Genomic DNA, 20,252 nt, shown 5'->3' on the forward strand with positions numbered 1-20,252 from the left:
TGGGACCGCGGGGATGGAGGGGAGTGCCTCCTCCGTCGCTGTGTGCAGACAGCAGACTCCTGTTGCCCAGGGGCGCTTTCCCTCCTGCACCTGTGGGGGGCGGGTCCCTAGATGAGTGACTCATGGTGTGCTATTCTGGGGGGTCGAGTCTGGCCGAGCGCTGCTTGGGGTGAGGCGTTCTCACCTCCTCACCCTGCAGGTGGGGTGATCACAGTTGTGCCAGAGCGGAGAGGAGGGGCGGGTGGATTCGGGGGCCTGTGTGTCTTTCCAGGGTGGGGCAGGTGTTCATGCTCATGGCTGCCCCGCCCCAGCCTGCTCCTTGTGGCCACCCGCCTGCACACCTGCCCGTGGGGTGCCCTTGCTCCTTCCTGCCCTTGCATGTCAGCACGTTCGCCCTTGCATGGGAGCCCTGCTGCCCTCCCTCTCACATGTGCCCCGCATGGTGCTGCTTGGGGTTGCAGAGGCCGGCAGGCGTGGCTGTCTCTTCATCTACAGCAGGATGGTTCCCGTGGGGACCTGCAGAGCTGACGGGCGTGAGACAGCTCTGGTCCCACCTGAGTCCAGGAAACCGCCTTGGAATGGTCCCTATGAAAAATAGTGTCAAACCACTAAAACCCCAGGCCAGTGAAAAACGGGTGCTCTTCGCCTGCCAGACCCTTGCCGACCAAACTCTGCCTGTTTCTAATTCCTTTCCTGGCCTTCAGGGTCCCCGTCAAGTCACAGGTCTACACTGCAGGGAGTTCCCTGGTGGTCTAGAGGTTAGGACTCAGCACTGTCACTGCTGCGGCTGAGGCTCGATCCCTGGTCTGGGAACCGATCCTCCATCAGGCTGCTGCACTCCATGGGTGGGGGAAAAAAGAAATCAAATCCACGCTGCAAACCCTGGCTGAAGATGTATTAATTTGGCCAACATAGTAGTATACAGACCCTAAGTTTTTTTTCCGCATCTGTGGCATATGGAAGTTCTCGGGCCAGGAACTGGATCCAAGCCACGGCTGTGACCTGCACCACAGCTGTGGCAACACCAGATCCTTAACCCACTGAGCCAGGCCCAGGACCAAGCCCGTGCTACCCACAGAGATACCACCGGATCCTTAACCCGCTGCGCCACAGCAGGAATCCCAAGGCTCTAAAGCCCCAGTGCTGACAAGACCCAGCATTCCTCCGAAGCCTCAGTGCACACGCTTTCAGGGCATGGCAGCAGGACCCCAGAGCGAGAGACCCCAAGTTCGTTCCTCCACGTGGTTAGCAATGAGCGTTCCCAGACTCGGAGCTGCTTCCAGATGAGAAGCCTTTGGCCCAAAGTGTAAGCTTCATACATCCAGAGGCAGCTGCTGCTTCAGAAAATCCCTGCTTTATCACTGCCTACCCCTCTCCTGCTGGATCTTCCCTGGGGCTGGGGTTCACAGGCTTCCTCTCTGTTGCCTCTGCCTGGCTGGGGGAACCCCTGGCCCAACACCCCCACAGCTTTTCTGGGAGGTGCCACATCCAGCCTCGGAGTGGCTCAGGACTGTGGGATGTGGCCCTCGCACCCCCAGGGCCAGTGACGCTGGCGAGCTGGGCTGGCTTCTAGCTTGGCGTTAAAAAGAAATGGCACCATCAGCCACTCTTCTTGCCACCTTCTGGTCTGGGGGAAGAGCGGAACTCGGGCGGTAGGCCAGGCTGGTGCGGACAGTGAGGACTGGGACCCCGGCACTGGCCTGACCTTTCTGGACGGGAACACCACTAGTGGACGGTGTTGTGAAACGCCGAACGGGCAAGGGTGAGCGGATACTCACAGGCCTTCTGCGCGGGAGGTGCCTGGGACCCAGCCCCTGGTGTGAAGTTCTGTAAACACGTGCTGACTCACAGCCACAGGAGGGCGCCAGAGGGATAAAATTGGATCCTCTGCCCCCACGCCGCCCCGGTTCCCTCAGCACTCGGGTGAAACAGTGTTTCTGGCTGTCCACAGAAAAAGGGGGGTGCAAGATTGCCCTCACCTGGGGAGCCCCTAAGGAAGCCATTGTCCCAGTAAGGGACAAAACAGACCAGGGACAGGAAATAATATATGGCGAGAAACCAGGCCCAGGGAAACCAGACTCAGCGGAAACGAATCCAACTGGTATCCGTGAGGACGCAGGTTTGATCCCTGGCCTCGCTCAGTGGGTTAAGGATCCGGCGCTCCTGTGAGCTGTGGTGGAGGTTGCAGACGTGGCTCGGATCCGGCGTGGCTGCGGCTGTGGTGTAGACCGGTGGCTGCAGCTCTTATTAGACCCCTAGCCTGGAAACATCCATATGCCACGGGTGTGGCCCTAAAAAAAAAAAAAAGCAACAAAAACCCTGGGGCCCAGCCACAAAGCCAAGCACCCTACTTGGGGATGGAGTGACTGAGGCACTTTTCTCCCAGCCGCCACACTGTCCTGGTGAGGAAAGACGGGGGCAAACGTTAAAGAATGCCTGTGCCTGTGTGTGCGCAGTACACTGTCACCACGACAGCCCCATAAGTGACGTTAGGCAAATAGCCACCTGTGCGTGCACCCCATAAAGATGGATGGACAGCTGGCGCTGCTTCTGATGGCCACAAACAGATGTCCGACGCACAGCACCTTGGCTGTTCTTTAGGCTTTGCCCAAATCTGGAGTGAACCCGCCTGGTCTAGAGCAGCGGCAACACACCCTCCCGCCCGGTTCTGACCTGCCTACCTACCTCCCTGTAGGAACGAACCTGCCCAGTGCCTGCATGTTGGACCCTCCCTATAGAATTACCCGAACATGAAGCCCTTTCTGCTCAGCCACACAGAAGGGTGAGCCTCCCTGTCAACTGCTTAGAAGTGGGACAGCCCCCACCACACTGTCCAGCTAACTACAGGTGGGACCCTCTCTGCTCAGCTCCCTGCAGGTGGGCCTACACCTGCCCAAAACATGACCTGTGGCACACTAACGGCCCAGTGACCCAAATGGGGGATGACTGCTGCCCAGGAACCACTAGGTGGGGCTACAACCTGCAAAACTATCTGAGGACTGTCCCTCCCCAAACAGTGAAAGAGGGGGCCCTCCCTGTCAACACCTCCAGGTGAGAACTCAGTGCCCACCAACCTACCAGTGGAAGCCTCTCCACCCAATGACTTTAACCAGAACCCTCTCTGTTCAAACAGATACAAGTGCGACCTCCCTGCGCAATGACCTATATGAGACCCCTCCCCACCCAATTACTCTAAGTGGGACCCTCTGCTTAACTGCAAACAAGTGGGACCTCCCTGCACAACTGCTACAAGTGGAGACTATATTCCCCATAAACCTGAAGTCAGACCCTCTTTGCTCAACTCCATAGAAGTGGGGACTTCTGCCCAACTCCTTACAACAGGTACCCTCCCTGCTCAACTACTTACAAGTGGGACCCTCTCCACCCAATGACCTTAAAATAAGACCCTCTCTGCTCACATATATACAAGTGGGACCCTTACTGCCCAACCACCTACAAGCATGGCACCCCCACCCAATTACCCTAAAAGTGGACCTTCCTGTCAAGTACATACAAGGGGGCCTCCTTGCCCAACTACCTGCTAAGGGGACCCTCCCTTCCAAGTTACTAAGAGATGGATCCTCTCTGCTAAAGTACCTCCATGTGTGCTTAGCCCACAGAACCCCAATGTGGCACCCTAACTGTCCAAGTGCCCAAAGGAGGGGACACATCCTGCCCATCAACCTTCAACTGGGCACTCAATCTGCTCAACTATCTAATTGGGTAGTCGCAACCCAACTACTGACGAGGGACCCTACCCGTTAACAGTCATAAGTGGGACCTCAGCCCATCAGCCTACAAGTGGAACTTCTCTAGCTTATTATCTGAAAGTGGGGCCCTCTCCCCCCCAACTAACTACAGGTGGAACCCCTCTAAACAATTAAATTATACCCTCTGCTGAACTACATACCAGTGGAACCCTCTGTTCCCAATTATCTTAAAGTGGGACCCTCCCTCCCAGCCCAACTAATTACAGGTGGAACCCCCTCTAAACAATTAAATTGGGCCCTCCGCTGAACTACATACAAGTGGAACCCTCTGTACCCATTACCTTAAAGTGGAACCCTCTCCGCTCAATTATATACAAGTGGGAGCTCATGGCCCAAATTCCTATATTGGAATCCACTCTAATCACCTTAAAGTGGGACCCTCTCTGCTCAACTACATACAGTTGGGACCTTCCTTCTGAACTACCTACAAGTGGAACCCATGCTGTCCAATTATTTTTAGAAGCAGTGTTCTTTGCTCAACCAGATACAAATGGGACCTCTCTGCCCAACTACCTACAAGTGGAACCTCCCTAAACAATGGCCTTAGGTGGGCCCTTCCCACTCACCTTCATAAAGTGGGACCCTCTCTACTCAGCTAACAACTAGTGGAACTCTCCCTACCTAATTACCTTAAAGTGGGGCCTTCTCTCCTCAACACTCAAGAGGGACCCTCTCTCTCCAGTTGTCCTAAAGTGGGACACAATCTGCTCAATTACGTACAAATGGAACCCTCTGTTCCCAATTACCTTAAAGTGGGACCCTCCCTCCCTGCCCAACTGACTACAGGTGGAACCCCCTCTATACAGTTGCGCCCTCCACTGAACTACATACAGGTGGAATCCTCTGTACCCATTACCTTAAAGTGGGACCCTCTCTGGTCAACTATACACAAGTGGGAGCTCATGGCCCAAATACCTATATTGGAATCCACTCTAATTACCTTAATGTGGGACCCTCTTTGCTCAACTACATATAATGGGATCCCCACATCAAACTAACTGCAAGGGAACCCCCCACCCACCCAATTTCCTAAAATCGAGATACTTGCTGCTGAAACCAGCAAGTGGAACCTTCTCTACCAATCACCTTAAAGTGGGACCTTCTCTGCTCAACCTCATACACTTGGGACCTTCCTTCTGAACTACCTACAAGTGAAACCCATGCTGTACAATTATTTTTAGAAGCAGTGTTCTTTGCTCATCCAGGGACATGGGGACCTCTCTGCCCAACTCTCTACAAGTGGAACCTCCCTAAACAATGGCCTTACGTGGGCCCTTCCTGCTCACCTTCATAAAGTGGGACCCTGTCTACTCAGCTAACAACTAGTGGAACTCTCCCTACCTAATTACCTTAAAGTGGGGCCTTCTCTCCTCAACAGCACTCAAGAGGAACCCTCTCTCTCCAGTTGTCTTAAAGTGGGACAGAATCTGCTCAATTACATACAAATGGAACCCTCTGTTCCCAATTATCTTAACGTGGGACCCTCCCTCCCTGCCCAACTACAAGTGAAACCCCTCTAAACAATTTCCTTAAATTGGTCTCTCTCCTCAGCTACATACTAAGGGGACCCCACCACCCAGCCAACTACAAGTAGAACACTCCCTGCCCAATTACCTTCAAGTGGGGTCCTCACTTCTCAACTACATACAAGTGGAATCTCTCTACTCAATTATCTTAGATTCAGACCCTCTCTGACCAACCACTTACAAGTGGAACCCCCTGTCAACAATTAAATGGCGCCCTCTGCTCAACTACACACAAGGGGAACCCTCTCTACCAATTACCTTAAAGTGGGACCCTCTCTGCTCAACTACATACAAGTGAAATCTCTCAATTATCTTAGATCGGGACCCTCTCTGACCAGCGAACTACAAGTGGAACCCCCTCTAACAAAGTGCATTAAATAGGACCCTCTTGAAGTTCCTGGTGTGGCTCAGCAGTAACTAACCAGACTAGGATCCATAGGACATGGGTTCCATCCCTGGCCTCGCTCAGTAGGTCAAGGATCCGGCATTGCCATGGGCTGTGGTGTAAGCTGGCAGCTGTAGCTCCAATTCAACCCCTAGGAACTTACATATGCCTCAGATGCAGCTCTAAGAAAAGACAAAAACAAAAGATAAATAGGACTCACTGCTCCACTAGGTACAAGTGGAACTCTCACTACCCAATTATCTGTGAGACAGCCCCTCCTCTCCCTCTTAAATCAAGCAGAACCCTCTTCACGCAATTCTCTTTAAGTGGGAAAATCTCTACCCAACTAACTGCAAATGGAACCCCTTCTAAACAATTACCTTAAACTGGCCCTCTCAACTAACAGCTAGTGGAACTCTCCCTAATTACCTAGAAGTGGAGCCTTCTCTACTCAACAGCACACAAGAGGAACCCTCTCTCTCCAGTTGTATTAAAGTGGGACAGAATCTGCTCAACTACATACAAGTGGAACCCTCTGTTCCCAATTACCTTAAAGTGGGACCCTCCCTCCCAGCCCAACTAATTACAGATGGAACCCCTCTAAACAATTGAATTGCGCCCTCTGCTGAACTGCATAGAAGTGGAACCCTCCCTACTGATTACCTTAAAGTGGGACCCTCTCCACACAACCATATACAAGTGGGAGCTCATGGCCCAAATAACTATATTGGAATCCACTCTAATTACCTTAAAGTGGGACCCTCTCCGCTCAACTACTAACTGCAAGGGAACCCCCCACCCACCCAATTTCCTAAAATCGAGATACTTGCTGCTGAAACCAGCAAGTGGAACCTTCTCTACCAATCACCTTAAAGTGGGACCCTCTCTGCTCAACCTCATACAGTTGGGACCTTCCTTCTGAACTACCTACAAGTGGAACCCATGCTGTCCAATTATTTTTAGAAGCAGTGTTCTTTGCTCAACCAGATACAAATGGGACCTCTCTGCCCAACTACCTACAAGTGGAACCTCCCTAAACAATGGCCTTAAGTGGGCCCTTCCTGCTCACCTTCATAAAGTGGGACCCTGTCTACTCAGCTAACAACTAGTGGAACTCTCCCTACCTAATTACCTTAAAGTGGGGCCTTCTCTCCTCAAGAACACTCAAGAGGGACCCTCTCTCTCCAGTTGTCCTAAAGTGGGACACAATCTGCTCAATTACGTACAAATGGAACCCTCTGTTCCCAATTACCTTAAAGTGGGACCCTCCCTCCCAGCCCAACTAATTACAGATGGAAGCCCCTCTAAACAATTAAATTGGGCCCTCCGCTGAACTACATACAAGTGGAACCCTCTGTACCCATTACCTTAAAGTGGGACCCTCTCTGCTCAATTCTATACAAGTGGGAGCTCATGGCCCAAATACCTATGTTGGAGTCCACTCTACCTAATTAATGTGGGAGCCTCTCTGCTCAACTACATATAATGGGATCCTCACTCCAAACTAACTGCAAGTGGAACCCCCCCACACCCAATTTCCTAAAATCGAGATACTTGCTGCTGAAACCAGCAAGTGGAACCTTCTCTACCAATCACCTTAAAGTGGGACCTTCTCTGCTCAACCTCATACAGTTGGGACCTTCCTTCTGAACTGCCTACAAGTGGAACCCATGCTGTCCAATTATTTTTAGAAGCAGTGTTCTTTGCTCAACCAGATACAAATGGGACCTCTCTGCCCAACTAACTACAAGTGGACCCCCTCTAAACAATTACCCTAAATTGGTCTCTCTCCTCAGCTACACACTAACGGGACCCCACCACCCAGCCAACTGCAAGTAGAACACTCCCTGCCCAAGTACCTTAAAGTGGACCCTCATTTCTCAACTACATACAAGTGGCACCTCCCTTCCCAACAAGCTACAAGTGGAACCCTCTTTTCCCAATGATTTTAGGTGGGATATGATTAACAAGTACAAGTGGAATGCTCTCTATGTAATTACCTTAAAGTGGGACCCTCCCTCCCAGCCCAACTAAGTACAAATGAAACCCCCTCTATCCAATTATTATTATTTTGTCTTAAGGCCCACACCTGCAGCACATACATGTTCCCAGGCTAGGGGTCGAATTGGAGCTGTTGCCAGCCTGTGTCATAGCCATCCCAGATCTGAGCCGCATCTGTAACCTACACTACAGCTTACAGCAACGCTGGATCCTTAACCCACTGAGCGAGGCCAGGGATCAAACCTGTGTCCTCATGGATGTTAGCTAGGTTCATTACTGCTAAGTCACAATGGGAGCTCCTGCCAATTACCTTAAGTGGACCCTCCCTCCCCAACTAACTACAAGTGGAACTCTCCCTACTCTATGACCAAGTGGGACCCTCTCTGGTCAACTACCTGTAAGTGGGACTTCCCTGTCAGCCACATACAAGAGGGGCCTCCCTACCCAACTGCCTCCTAATGGGACCCTCTCTTCCCAGTTACTTAAGAATGAGACCATCTGTGCTAAATAAAGCACCTGCAAGTGGGCGCAGACCTCGTCAAGAACCCCAATGTGGTGCCCTGACTACCCCAAGTACCCAAATGAGGACCACGTCTTGCCCATCAACCTTCAAGTGGCCCCATTATGCTCAACTATCTGAGTCATCGCTGCCCAACTACTGACAAGTGGGGCCCTCTCTCTTAACACCTACAGGTGGGACCTCAGATCAGGGACCACCAACCTGCAAGTGGAACCCTCCCTACCTAATATCCTTAGAGTGAGACTCTCTCTTCTCAACTACATACAAGTGGAATCTCTCTACTCAATTATCTTAGAGTGGGACCCTCTCTGACAACTAACTACAAGTGGAACCCCCTCTAAACAACTAAACTGCGCCCTCTGCTGAACTACACACAAGTGGAACCCTCGCTACCAATTACCTTAAAGCGGGACCCCCTCTGCTCAACTTCCTTCTGAAATCCCCATGCTTTACAATTATTTTTAGAAGCAGTGTTCTTTGCTCAACCAGGGACAAGGGGACCTCTCTACCCAACTATCTACAAGTGGAACCTCCCTAAACAATGGCCTTACGTGGGCCCTTCCTGCTCACCTTCATAAAGTGGGACCTTCTCCACTCAGCTAACAACTAGTGGAACTCTCCCTACCTAATTACCTTAAAGTGGGGCCTTCTCTCAAGAACACTCAAGAGGAACCCTCTCTCTCCAGTTGTCTTAAAGTGGGACAGAATCTGCTCAACTACATACAAATGGAACCCTCTGTTCCCAATTACCTTAAAGTGGGACCCTCCCTCCCAGCCCAACTAACTACAAGTGGACCCCCTCTAAGCAATTACCTTAAATTGGTCTCTCTCCTCAGCTACATACTAAGGGGACCCCACCACCCAGCCAACTACAAGTAGAACACTCCCTGCCCAATTACCTTCAAGTGGGGCCCTTCCTGGCTCAACTATACCTGAGTGGGACCTCCCTGCCCCATCACTACAACTCTAACCCTCCAGTTACTGAATTGGGTCCTTTCTCACCCGCTGCACGTGTGTGAGACCCTCCTTGTCAACTACACATAAGAGCAGCCTCCCTGCCCAGCTACTTACAAATGGGACCCTCCCTTCCCATTTCCCTGATGGTGGGACTCTCCCCACTTAACTATTTACACGTTGGCATGTACCTGCTCAACAACCTACATGTGGCACCCTAACATCCTACTTGCAATAATGAGGGGCCCTACCATCTACTTTCAAGTGGGCCCCCAACCTGACCCACCTCCATCTTTTGGAACCCACAATGCACAACTGTCTAAGGGAGGACTCCTCCTGCTCAACTGCTAACAACTGGGACCCTCCCTGGGCAACTTCCTACAAGGGGGACCTCCTTGCCAATCTACCTATTAGTGGAACCCTCTCAGTGAAGTACCTAATAGTGGGCCCCTCTCTGCTTAACACATAAAGTTGACTTAGACCTGCTCAAGAACCCACATGTGGCACCATAACTGCTCAGTTACCTAAACAAGGAGCCCATATTGCCCATCTACACTCCAGCAGGCCCCCAGCCGGCTCAAGTACTATCATGTGGGACCTGCCCTGCCTATCTACTTGAAGAACCTCCCTGCCCAATTACATGCTGGTTGGATCCTCACCGCCCAGCTACCCACAAGTGCAGCCCCTTCCTTCCCAATCACCTAAATTTGGGACCCTCCCTGCTCCACTACCTACAAGTGGGCCCTGCCTACCCTTGTGTGGGGTCCTGACCTGCCCAATTACCTAAATGTGAGCCCCAACTTGATCCTTGACCAATGTATGGGACCCTCCCTGCCCACCTACCCACTTGGTGGGACAGGACCTGCCAACTACCTACAAGAAGAGCTCCATCACCACATATGGGACCTGACCCGCCCAAATACCCACAAGCAGTGCCCAGCTTGCCCAGCTACCTACAAGTGGGCCTCGATCTGCCCAATGATCTGAGGACCCTCCTTGCCCAACTTCCTACATGTGGGACCTGACCTGCCCAACTACCCCCAAGCAGCACCCAACCTTCTCAACTACAGACTTGTGGGCCCAACCTGCTCAACCACACATATGTGGTACCTGACCTGCCGCACCCGCCACATGTGGTACCCTCCGTCAACTACCTACAAGTAGGAGCCAACCTGCCCATATACAGACATGCCGGTCCCTCCTTGGCCAAAAAGTGACTGACTCACCCACTCAGCTATGGGACTTAAACTACCCAAATACATACCTGTAGGACCCAACCTGCGCAACTCATAAATCTGCCACCCCACCTGCCCTACTACTTACAAGTGGGATCCAACTTGCCTAACTATGAGTAGAACCTTTTTATCAGACTACCCACATGTGAGACCGGACTACCTGCAGGCCGCGCACACTCGGAATGGGGCCTCTGGCTGCCTTTGGTTTGTGGACTCTCCTGCTGCAGGTGTTGGGGTCTGGATACTACCGTAGGGCTGGCTTCTGCAATTCCAAACGTTCCCCTTCCTAACCCTGTTTCCCCCTTTCCTTTCCCGCAGTACTTATGAGATGGCCTGAGTAAAATAAATTATCTTCTCCCCCTATTTCTCTTCACAGAACCGAGGAATAATGAAGTTATCCTTAGCCTCCTCCTAAAGGCTTTTCTTTTTGGCGTCTTAAAACTTGAGAGATAACGTGGAGCCCCCAGAGAGGAGTCAGCAGGCTCCCGGGGTGCATTCTGCCTATAAACGTGCCAGGACTAGGCCCTCAGTCAGCACTTCCCTTGGGGAGGGTCCAGAACGCCTGTGGCACTGCCCAGGCAGAGCCCCCCCCGCCATTGTTTGCGTGGATTGCTTTGCGAAGCTGAAGGGTTTTCCTGGACTTCTGGGTTCCTTGTCACTCCCCCTGTCCACATGCCCTTTACACCTGCAATGTCACCAGTGTCAGCCATGCCATCCTTTTAAAATTAGTTTCCTTCTAGCCTTCCTGCTTTTCAGCACAGAAGCCAAACCTTGAATGACCCTGCGGTGTGATGGACAAATGAGGGAGAGGGGCCTGTGCTCACCGGCTGGTCATGGCTGGTCCGCCCTGCACTCTGTTTTCGGCCAACTCAGTAGAGGGGGTGAGACCCCCTGTGCTGAAGACCGGGTGGCAAAGAACCAGGACCAGCTGTTGGTTTCCCCTGCCTTTTCCCTCCACGTAGAGCAGGCCTGGATCCAGCCCTCTTGTTGCTAAGAGGCCTTTTCACCGACGGTCTTACCAGCTCAGCCAAATCTCCACCTTCACTTTGGCAGAAGCAATAACAATAGTGTTCACTTAACATAGCCGTTTGGAGTCTGCCTCTTCCGAGACCTCACAGATGAGTTAACGCCACCAGAGAAGCAGATCAGTCCCAGATTCGTTTCTTGGAATTTTCTATTTGCTGGTATTTATACTATATCAAACTAGTCTGCAGTTTTTAGCTATGTTGATTAAAACATGTTTTTAAAGTAGTGTTTATAGACAGTTTTTCTCTGTTTAATGCAGGGCTGGGAAATGCCCAGCAGCAGCCCCAGGGCATGTCGCATTCCTAGGGACCTTCTCCTTGGGCCTAATGCTCAGATTCAGGGGTTTAGGACTGAACAGGCATCAAAGTAACAGCCCCACAGAGCCAGTGGCAAACAGAAGACGTGCTCTTGTGAGCACACCTGTCCCCACACAGCAATAGCAACAGCCGTGTCCTTGTCCTTGTCCTGGCTGGGCTCTGACTGGTAAATAGGTAGCTCCCTCCAAGTTACTGTTTGTCTGGACACCTTCTGAACGTGGCTTTTAGGCACCAAGCCTCACGCATTCCAGATGGCTTGGATCTGTGTATTCAGCCTTTGTTCAGTCCAATAAACTGTGTAAATGGTCTTGATGACTGCGTGTTTGAGTTTTGCTTTGTTTCTAAAAAAAAAATAATCTCTCTGGAACCTATTAACATCTGGCTCTCGCTCAATATGTGCCTGTTACTCCCAGCAGAGTACGAAGTCCTAGGTCTGCTCGGTAGAAACAAGCAAGTGCCGCGGCGGATGGGAACCACAGGAGCGGATGTGTGCTCATCTGGGGGTGCCCACTCGAACCTCAGGCTTGTGATGCCACCCCAGGAGCTCAGCATCGAGCCTGTCCATTCACGGTACCCCCTTCCTCAGGCGCTGGGGACCGTGCTCTTCTCACAGGCTCCTTCTCCCCCAGACAGGATTGGAGAAATAACTTTCCCAGCGTGAGCGAGAGAGGCTTGGGTTTGGGACTTTGCTGTTTCAGCCTCTAGATGCTGCTCTAGTCAGAAAACCGATTCTTTGCTGTTGAGGAGCTGTGGGGTTGCTGCAGGAGGAATATGTTAGGGCGAGTTGAAGACCAGACACTGACTGGGAGCCCTCTCCGGGAAGGGGCAGAGTGCTGGCAGTGCTGTGCCCTGCAAAGCCACGGTGGCTGGAGGCTGTGCTGAGGCTCGGCCCTGTGGTGGGTCTGCAAGGCCTAGCGCAGACCCTGACGTCTGGTTTGCATCCTCTCAAGGCGGCCTGTGCCAAGCCGCTGGTGCAGGGTGGAGGGAGGCACTGAAGAAGCCTGAAACCAGAATGGTGAGACGGTGCCAGGATGCAGGGCCCGGCCACGCTGACAAGCACAGCGGAGCAGAACAAAGAACCAAGCCATGGTGGCAGAGTGTCACCCCACCCTTGTTTGCGCTCACAGGAGGTGTCCTGTGCTCGTCAGATAGCGTGATGCACGGAAATAATAGAACTCGGCTCCCAGCTCCCCGGCCCCATGTGTAGTGAACTTAAGGCTGAGGTCCAGCCAGGCCGGTGCCCTGGTAAAAGGAGCAGGGCCCGCCCCCATCCATCATCAGGCATCTTTGTGCAAAGTGGGAAAAGGCGCCCCTTCCTCTGGGCAGCGGAACCCCAGGCCCACCCTCGTTCCTAGGTCAAGCACTCCCGGTACACATCCGGGTGCGCCCCTGTGTCCCAGCCAGGTGGCTTTTTCCTCCACTTTTGGCTCCTCCCGGTGAACAAAGGCTGTGCCTAAGCCGTCTTGGCACCGGCTCTCCAGCCACTTAGAGAAGCAGGTCCGCTTCCTCGGCCGCCACATCAAAGGCAGGCCCCGGGGGAAAGCTGCAGCCCCGGGAACCTGAGGGATCACGGGGGCCCCCAAATCTCCAGGTTAAACCCAAGACTGAGAACCCCACTTTCCAGACGCTTCAAGTTGAGTTTTTCAAAGCAAACCCAGCTCCTGGCTGGAGAGTGGCTTTGTCCAGCTTTGGTTTTCTGCTGATTCTGGAAAGCGAAGCAGCCAGGCCCCGGGGTCCCCACCCCTAGGGGCGCTCTGGGTCCCTCTCGGCCGGGACCGGGAGCACCTCTCTCCTCTCTCTCCTCTCTCCTCGACAGAGTTCAGAAGGAACAGCTGGCGGCCATCTTCAAGCTCATGAAGGACAACGAGGCGACCTTCGGGGAGATGTCGGCCGGCGACGTGCAGGAGCAGCTCAGGCTCTATGACATGTAGGCCGCCTCCCGCGCCGGCCCGCGCTCCGCTCCCGCAGACCCTGGCAGGCGTCCCTTGCTCCCACTCACCGAGATGCAGAGGTACTTCCCGACCGAGCTGCTCCGTTCTTGCAGCTTCTCCACCTGCCACCTGGGTGCCCCCCCCAAGGCCGTGCCCTGGCCGAGCCCTTCCACGCAGACCCCGGGCAGGCAGCGGCTCCAAGGCCCAGCCCCGCAGCACGCGGTGTGGAAAGGATTCAGGGTGCTGTGGGGTCCAGTCTAAGAACACTCCACCTTGTTCTTTGAAGGATCTCTGGACGTTTCTGTGACTGTACAGAAGCCAGCAGTGGGGGAGCCTTCTTTTAGCCACAAGCCTGATTCAAGGACTTTGCGTCCCAGAACGAAGCAGTGGTATCTAAGAGTTGCTCTGCTTTAAGCATGAGATTTACTTCACATATAATTCAGATTTATACGAGTGTTGATAATACACCTAGGATGGCGCTAGACACTGTCAATAGACATAAAATACGCGACACAGTCCCTGCCCTGACAGGGATTAAAGTCCTCTGGAGAAGACAGGCACGTGCGCAGGAAAAGAGGGCCCCGCCACACAGCTTTCGCTAAAATGCCAAGTGACCTCACGGGGAGTGTCTGGGATACCTCAGCACTTCGATAAAGTTCTGTGAGTCAGTGAAGGCATGATGACAGAAATAAGAGTGGTTCTTCCGTGCTGCCCAGGTTCTGTTTCTTTGTTTTTATCTTTTGGCCATGCCTGCAGCATGCATGAGTTCCTGGTCCAGGGATCGAACCCCAACCACAGCAATGATGATGATGCCGGGTTCTCAATCAACCTAACCAGCCGAGCCACCAGGGAGCTCCCCAGGTTCTGATTCTTTTTTTTTTTTTCTTTTTAGGGCCGCACCCGTGGCATATGGAGGTTCCCAGGCTCGGGGTCGAATGGGAGCTGTAGCTGCCAGTCTCCACCACAGCCACACAAGTTCCGAGCTGCATCTGCGACCTGCACCACAGCTCACAGCAACACCAGACCCTTGACCCACTGATTGAGGCCAGGATCAAACCCTGGTCTTCATGGATGCCAGTCAGGTTGGTTATCGCTGAGCCACAACGGGAACTCCCCCAGGTCCTGATTCTGATCACCCCACTGACAGAAGAGTACCATAGCCAACTGAGTTAAGGAGGGTATGCTAAAGGGATAACCTAAGAAAGTTCCTGAAAGTACTTATTTGCTGAAATGAAACTAAACACACTAAAAAGCAGCAGTGGCATTTTACATACCTCAAGCTAACAACTGCCATGGGGGGGCGGGGCAGTGAACCTTCTTTTAGCATCTCTTGCTTGTTTGGGTTTTCCCAGGCCCCCTCCCTGCTCTGTCCCTGAAATTGCTTTGGCTTCTTTCTGCTAGTCCCACAGAGGGAGGGTCTGCTCTCTGCGGTTATATCCAAATGTCAGGGGGTTTTAAAAAATCTTTGTCACTGCTTTTTAAAAATGTTATGATTTAAGTATCATTGGTTCCTTCTTGAATCCTGGGACAACCCCCCCACCCCCGGCCGGTTGCTTTTATCTCCCTGCCCCCCATGTGTGAGTCAGCAGAACTTACCTCGCCCTGCAGCCGTTATTTCTTTCCTCACCTCCTTTTTCCAGTCCTTCTCTGATTACACCAAACAAATAAGAATGACTTGTGGGTACTTGAGTTAAAATTCTCATGGCCATGGGAAAAATCATCGGAAGGAAACTTTCTTGGTTCAGCTACGATGTTCCACCCACAAAGAACTGCAAACTCATTTGTCTTAAACAAGAGGAGAACTGGGTCACAGGAGGAGTCCAAAGGCAGAACAGCTGCAGGTCCAGAAGAGTCAGGGCCCAAGTTGCAATTCTTAGCTTGGTCTTCCTTGAACTGTGGACTTTTGTCACAGACTAGCTCTCCTCATGGTTCCAAGAAGGCTGCAGGAGTTCAGGTGTCATATCCAGAAGCAGAAAAAGGGCCATCTCATGCTTATGTCCTTAGGAATGGGGGAACCATTTCAGGTGCACCCCCCCATTCTGGATCCCAATTGGCCAAGATGCCATGTGTCCACACCCTCACCAATCCCTAGCAAGGAGATGGGGCCACCATGTCTGGCTGAGACACCTGGGGCTGGGGCCAGCATCTCCTGAGCACAAAGCCACCCAGAGGAGAGGGTACCTGGGGGACCTCATTGGGGCTCTGCGAGAAAGGGGTGGGAGGGATGGGTACTGGGTGGACAGGACTATTCTGTCACTTAGCGGGGACTTGGATATCAGTGTCTGAGGAGCATACCTGACGCTCCTCCTGGGTGGTGGCTCTGTTGCCCAGATGCTGGGCCTCTGATGCTTCCCAAAGCACTACTAGCTTGCTACAGCTGCTGGGTGGCTCTGATTTCTAGATTAATCTCAGCAGTGAGTGATGGCTTGAAACAAGATCTTAATTTCATGCTAGAAAACAACCTGAGCAGGAAGGGAATCGAGGTAATGCCAGGGAAAGCTCACCAAATTCAGGAGCCTCGGTGAAAGCCAAAATACTAACCCCGTCTGCAACACAACTTCACTTGTTAATTAACTGCTCATTTCACTCACTCTGAGGAACCACGCACAAGGGAAAGGAAAAACACGCGCCTGCAGATTTGACCAATCCCTTTCCACAGCCGCTATCCCTTCCCGGAGTCTCAGAGGTTTGAGCACCTGCCAATCTACCGCGAGGGCGGAGCTCTTGATTGCTATTGGGCACTAACGTCCTCCCATAGCTTCCCCCCGCCCTCCAGCCCTCCTCGCTCCCAGGAGGGAAGTCCCGGCTGTCGGTGGCGTCCAACCAACAGTAACTGACAAATGGCTTTGTCCAATAAGGAGCGCGGACTGGCCCGTCCCGCCCACAAGAGGCGTCTCCTCGCCGCTGCCGAGGCCGGAGAGGGCTGACCCGAGGCTCAGGCTGCGGTCGGGTGCCCCCCCCTCACCCCACCCCCGGGGAAAGCCCCCCGGGGCTCAAGTCCGGAGAACCGTCCCGCACCGAGTTGCCAGCCACGTCCCCTGCTGGCGTCTTGGTTCCCGCAGCTTAGCAAACAGCAAAACCTTAGCCTCGCGCCGTGCTAGGCCCACGACACAAAGAGGACTCCTAGCCAGTCCCTGCACCCCAGGAGCCCGCCATCTCCACCTTCCCCCAGCACTCCCCGAGGCTGCCCGTAGGCTCCCAGACCCCTGTCCTGCTGCCGGAATCGCACACCCAGCCCCCACCCTTGTTTTGCACTGCGCCCAGGACGAAATCCAGCAGATCCTTCTGAGCAGGCAACTGCGCGCACCCATGTTCTCACCACGGTGTCTTTGGTATTGGGCTGGCCCTGGCGGAGGCGCCAGGCGCCGCCGTGAGCCTCACCTCTGCTTGCCCTTTCACACCACGCCGCAGGCACTCAGGCTGAGCTTTCCTGAGGCTGCATTGAGTTAGGGTGGACTCCCACCCCGCCTGAGTGACCAAGTAGTTTCCATTCCCACTCCCAAATCCACCCCGCCGCTGCAGGTCCCATCAGCACCGAAGCTTTGGGCCTGCCGGCAGCCTGGGTCCTCTGCGAGTGAAAAAGAGAGCCAGGCTGGGTCGTCAGGCGTCACTGAACTGTTAGGTAACCATGAGTCCGCAATCAGAGTTTTTTGTAAATTTCAGTTTTCCTCACCTCTTCATGTACTCTTTCCTGAGCGCTCCAAAAGGGCACAGGTTTTATTGACAGGCTGTCAGTCATTTAGCTTCTTCAAAGGCTGATCATATTCACCTCGGAACTGTGCTAGGTGGCGTCTTGGGGTCTCTTGTAATCAGCTTCAATGATACTGCAAGCTCAGTTGCAGAAGGAGGCAGCTGGCAAGGGGAATCAAATTAAGAAAATTGTTCCAGGAAGAAAAGGTTTAATTAAGGAAAAGGGAGCAAGAGGGCAAAGCACATAGGATTCAAATTTGAATACCGAGTGGTGTGCACTGGCACATTGATCCTTTCAGGTATTTATCAAGCATTTATTAAGCCTGTCTTCAAGCAAAAACGCTATGCTAGATGATGTAGTACAAAATGACTAGGTGATATGCAAGGCGAGAGGAAGGCCTGTCAACTTTTCTTTTTTTTTTGCTTTTTAGGGCCGCACTTGTGGCACACGAAGTTCTCAGACTAGGGGTCAAATCGGAACTGTAGCTGCCACAGCCACAGCAATGCCAGATTCAAGCCATGTCTGTGACCTACACCACAGCTCATAGCAATGCTGGATCCTTAACTCACTGAGCCAGACCAGGGATCAAACCCTCATCCTCGTGGGTACTAGTCAGGTCCACTACCACTGAGCCACGATGGGAACTCCTCATTAACTTTTTGGAGCCCCTGCTAAATGAAAGGTGGAAACAACCCAAACATCCATCTGCTGATGAATGGACCCATAAAATGTGGTAAATCCACTACGTGCCTTGCCGGCATCCTCTTGCGAACCTTCAGTACACCTGTGTGAGGCACATAATGTCCTTTTACAGAAGAAAGCAAGATTCAAAAAATATTGAGGATCTAATTTTACAAGAGTAAAGGATCTTAACAGACTTTTCTCCAAAGAAGACATAGACATGGCCGTAAGCACACGAAAAGATGCTCAGCAGGCAAATCAAACCCACATGCAAACACCACTTCAAGACCACCGGAATGGCCGTAATAAGAGACAGACAGTGACAAGTGTTATGGCGAGAATGTGGGACAGTTGGAACTGCCCCACACTCTTGATGGGAAGGTACAGTGGTGCAGCTGCTTTGGAAAACAGGGGCGGGTGCTCCAAATATTGAACAAAGAATCACCATGTGGCTCAACAGTTCTACTCCTAGGTATATACCTGAGTGAAATGAACACTAACCCCAAAAAAAGAAATGGTAATTAATTATACGACGTGACAGAGGCATTCGCTAAGGCATGGTGGAGATGACTCTGCAACATAGGTGTGTTAAATCAGCCCGCTGTACACCTTAAACATACACAATGTTATATGTCAACCATAACTCAGGAAAGCTGGAGAAAAACAGGAGTGCCCTGGTGGCTCAGTTGGTTAAGGACCTGGTGTTGTCACGGCTGTGGTTCGGGTCATATTTGTGATTTAAGTTCAATCCCTGGCCCGGAAACTTTTGCATGCCTCAAGTGCAGCCAAAAAAAAAAAAAAAAAAAGCTGGAGAAAAACAACATGTGTCCACAGAAAAACATGTAAATAAATGTTCCTGGCAATACGATTGGTAAAAGCTGAAAGACGGAAACACCTGACACATCCATCGACGGGTGAATATTTTTCAGGAATGAAGTAGGTATATGCTACAGCCCAGATGAACCTTCAAAACATTATACTAGGTGAAAAAAGCCGGACACGAAAGACCACACGTTGTGTCTTTCCATTTATATGTAATGTCCTGAGTAGGCAAATTTATAGACACAGAAAGTAGATGAGTGGCTGCCGAGGGCTGGAGGTTGGGTGGAGACGGGGGAAGAGGAGGGACGGCTAATGGGTACACGGCGTTTGCGGAAGGGATGAAAGCATATTCAGAATTGATTGTGGTGATGTGTGCGCACAATTCGGCGAATGTACTAAAAGCCGCTGGATTGTCTGATTTAAATAGATGAGTGGTCCCTGGTGGCCCAGCAGTTAAGGATCCAGCATTGTCACTGTCCGTGGCTTGGGCTTGATCCTGGGCCCGGGAACTTTCGCATGCCATGGGTGAAGCCAAAAAAAAGAGCCCTTAAGTCAATGAATTGTATGTGAATTATACTTCAATAAAGCAGATATAGTTTTGATTCTGGTATCTGTAGTTTTCCTGTGTGTGTGTGTGTGTGTGTGTGTGTGTGTGTGGTCTTCCAGTCAAAACAACAACATGAGAACAGCTGCCTCTTTGGTCTTTGGATTTTCTTTGTAAATCTATAACCCTGAGAAAAAACGACATGCCTTGGGTGTGCAATAACACGACTCAGGTTTCTTGTGTGCTTATGGCTGGCTCTGCGATGGGGTGTGATGTATGGGACACGGTCCTTATGAGGCAAGTGGTGTGTGGCTGGCTGGGCCCCAGGAACCCAGCTCTGGAGATGGGCACAGGAGAGGCTCATCCGGGAGCCCCTGGGGTCAACACCGTGGGAGGAAGGGAAGGGGCAGGCCCGGGCCAAGGGAGCAGCGGACGCAGTCTCAGGAGAGGCCACGGCAGACCCGGTGGGGAGCTCCGAAGATGAGCTGGCCCTTCAGAGCCTGCGGGCTGTGAGGACCAGGCTTTAACACCACCTTGGCCGTCAGTCGTGGGCTGCTGGCTGCCCGGGAAGACGCGCCTTCTCTCCAGTGAGACGGCGCCCCACGGGGGCTGACAGTGGGGGATCAGCCTTCCTCCCTGATGGGGAATCTGGGTGGCACCCTGAGGCTTCCACCATGATTATTAGCTGCGTTTTACAAAGAAGGTGGAGGCCCCGAGAAGCTACGTGCACTGGGCAGGCCAGGGCGTGGGGCGGGAGGCCTTCAAATCTGCTGAGGCTGGTGCAGCGCTGAGGGCTTTTAAGGAAACTGCCTCTGCCCTGAGGAGCCTTGAGAGGCTGGGAGCGAGAAG

General features: G+C 52.5%; 1 protein-coding gene across 5 annotated transcripts in view; it reads left to right on the top strand.

Moving 5' to 3' along the window:
* MXRA7 (matrix remodeling associated 7) overlaps window positions 1-19,467 on the top strand; it is a 40,909-nt gene extending 21,442 nt beyond the window's left edge. For 2 of the 5 annotated variants that reach the window (NM_001445383.1, XM_021066568.2), the window contains 1 exon segment: window positions 10,768-12,046. In NM_001445383.1, the coding sequence (NP_001432312.1) occupies window positions 10,768-10,780 (13 nt within the window). In that variant the 3' untranslated portion in view covers window positions 10,781-12,046. 5 annotated transcript variants of the gene reach the window in all.
* Window positions 19,468-20,252: the final 785 nt, after the last annotated feature.

This window comes from Sus scrofa, chromosome 12 (genome assembly GCF_054392235.1).
Source record: "Sus scrofa isolate SSC_HxYL_T2T_F1_AM1 chromosome 12, Sscrofa_HxYL_maternal_Yorkshire_Landrace_v2.0, whole genome shotgun sequence".
In the NCBI taxonomy this organism is placed as follows: domain Eukaryota; kingdom Metazoa; phylum Chordata; class Mammalia; order Artiodactyla; family Suidae; genus Sus; species Sus scrofa.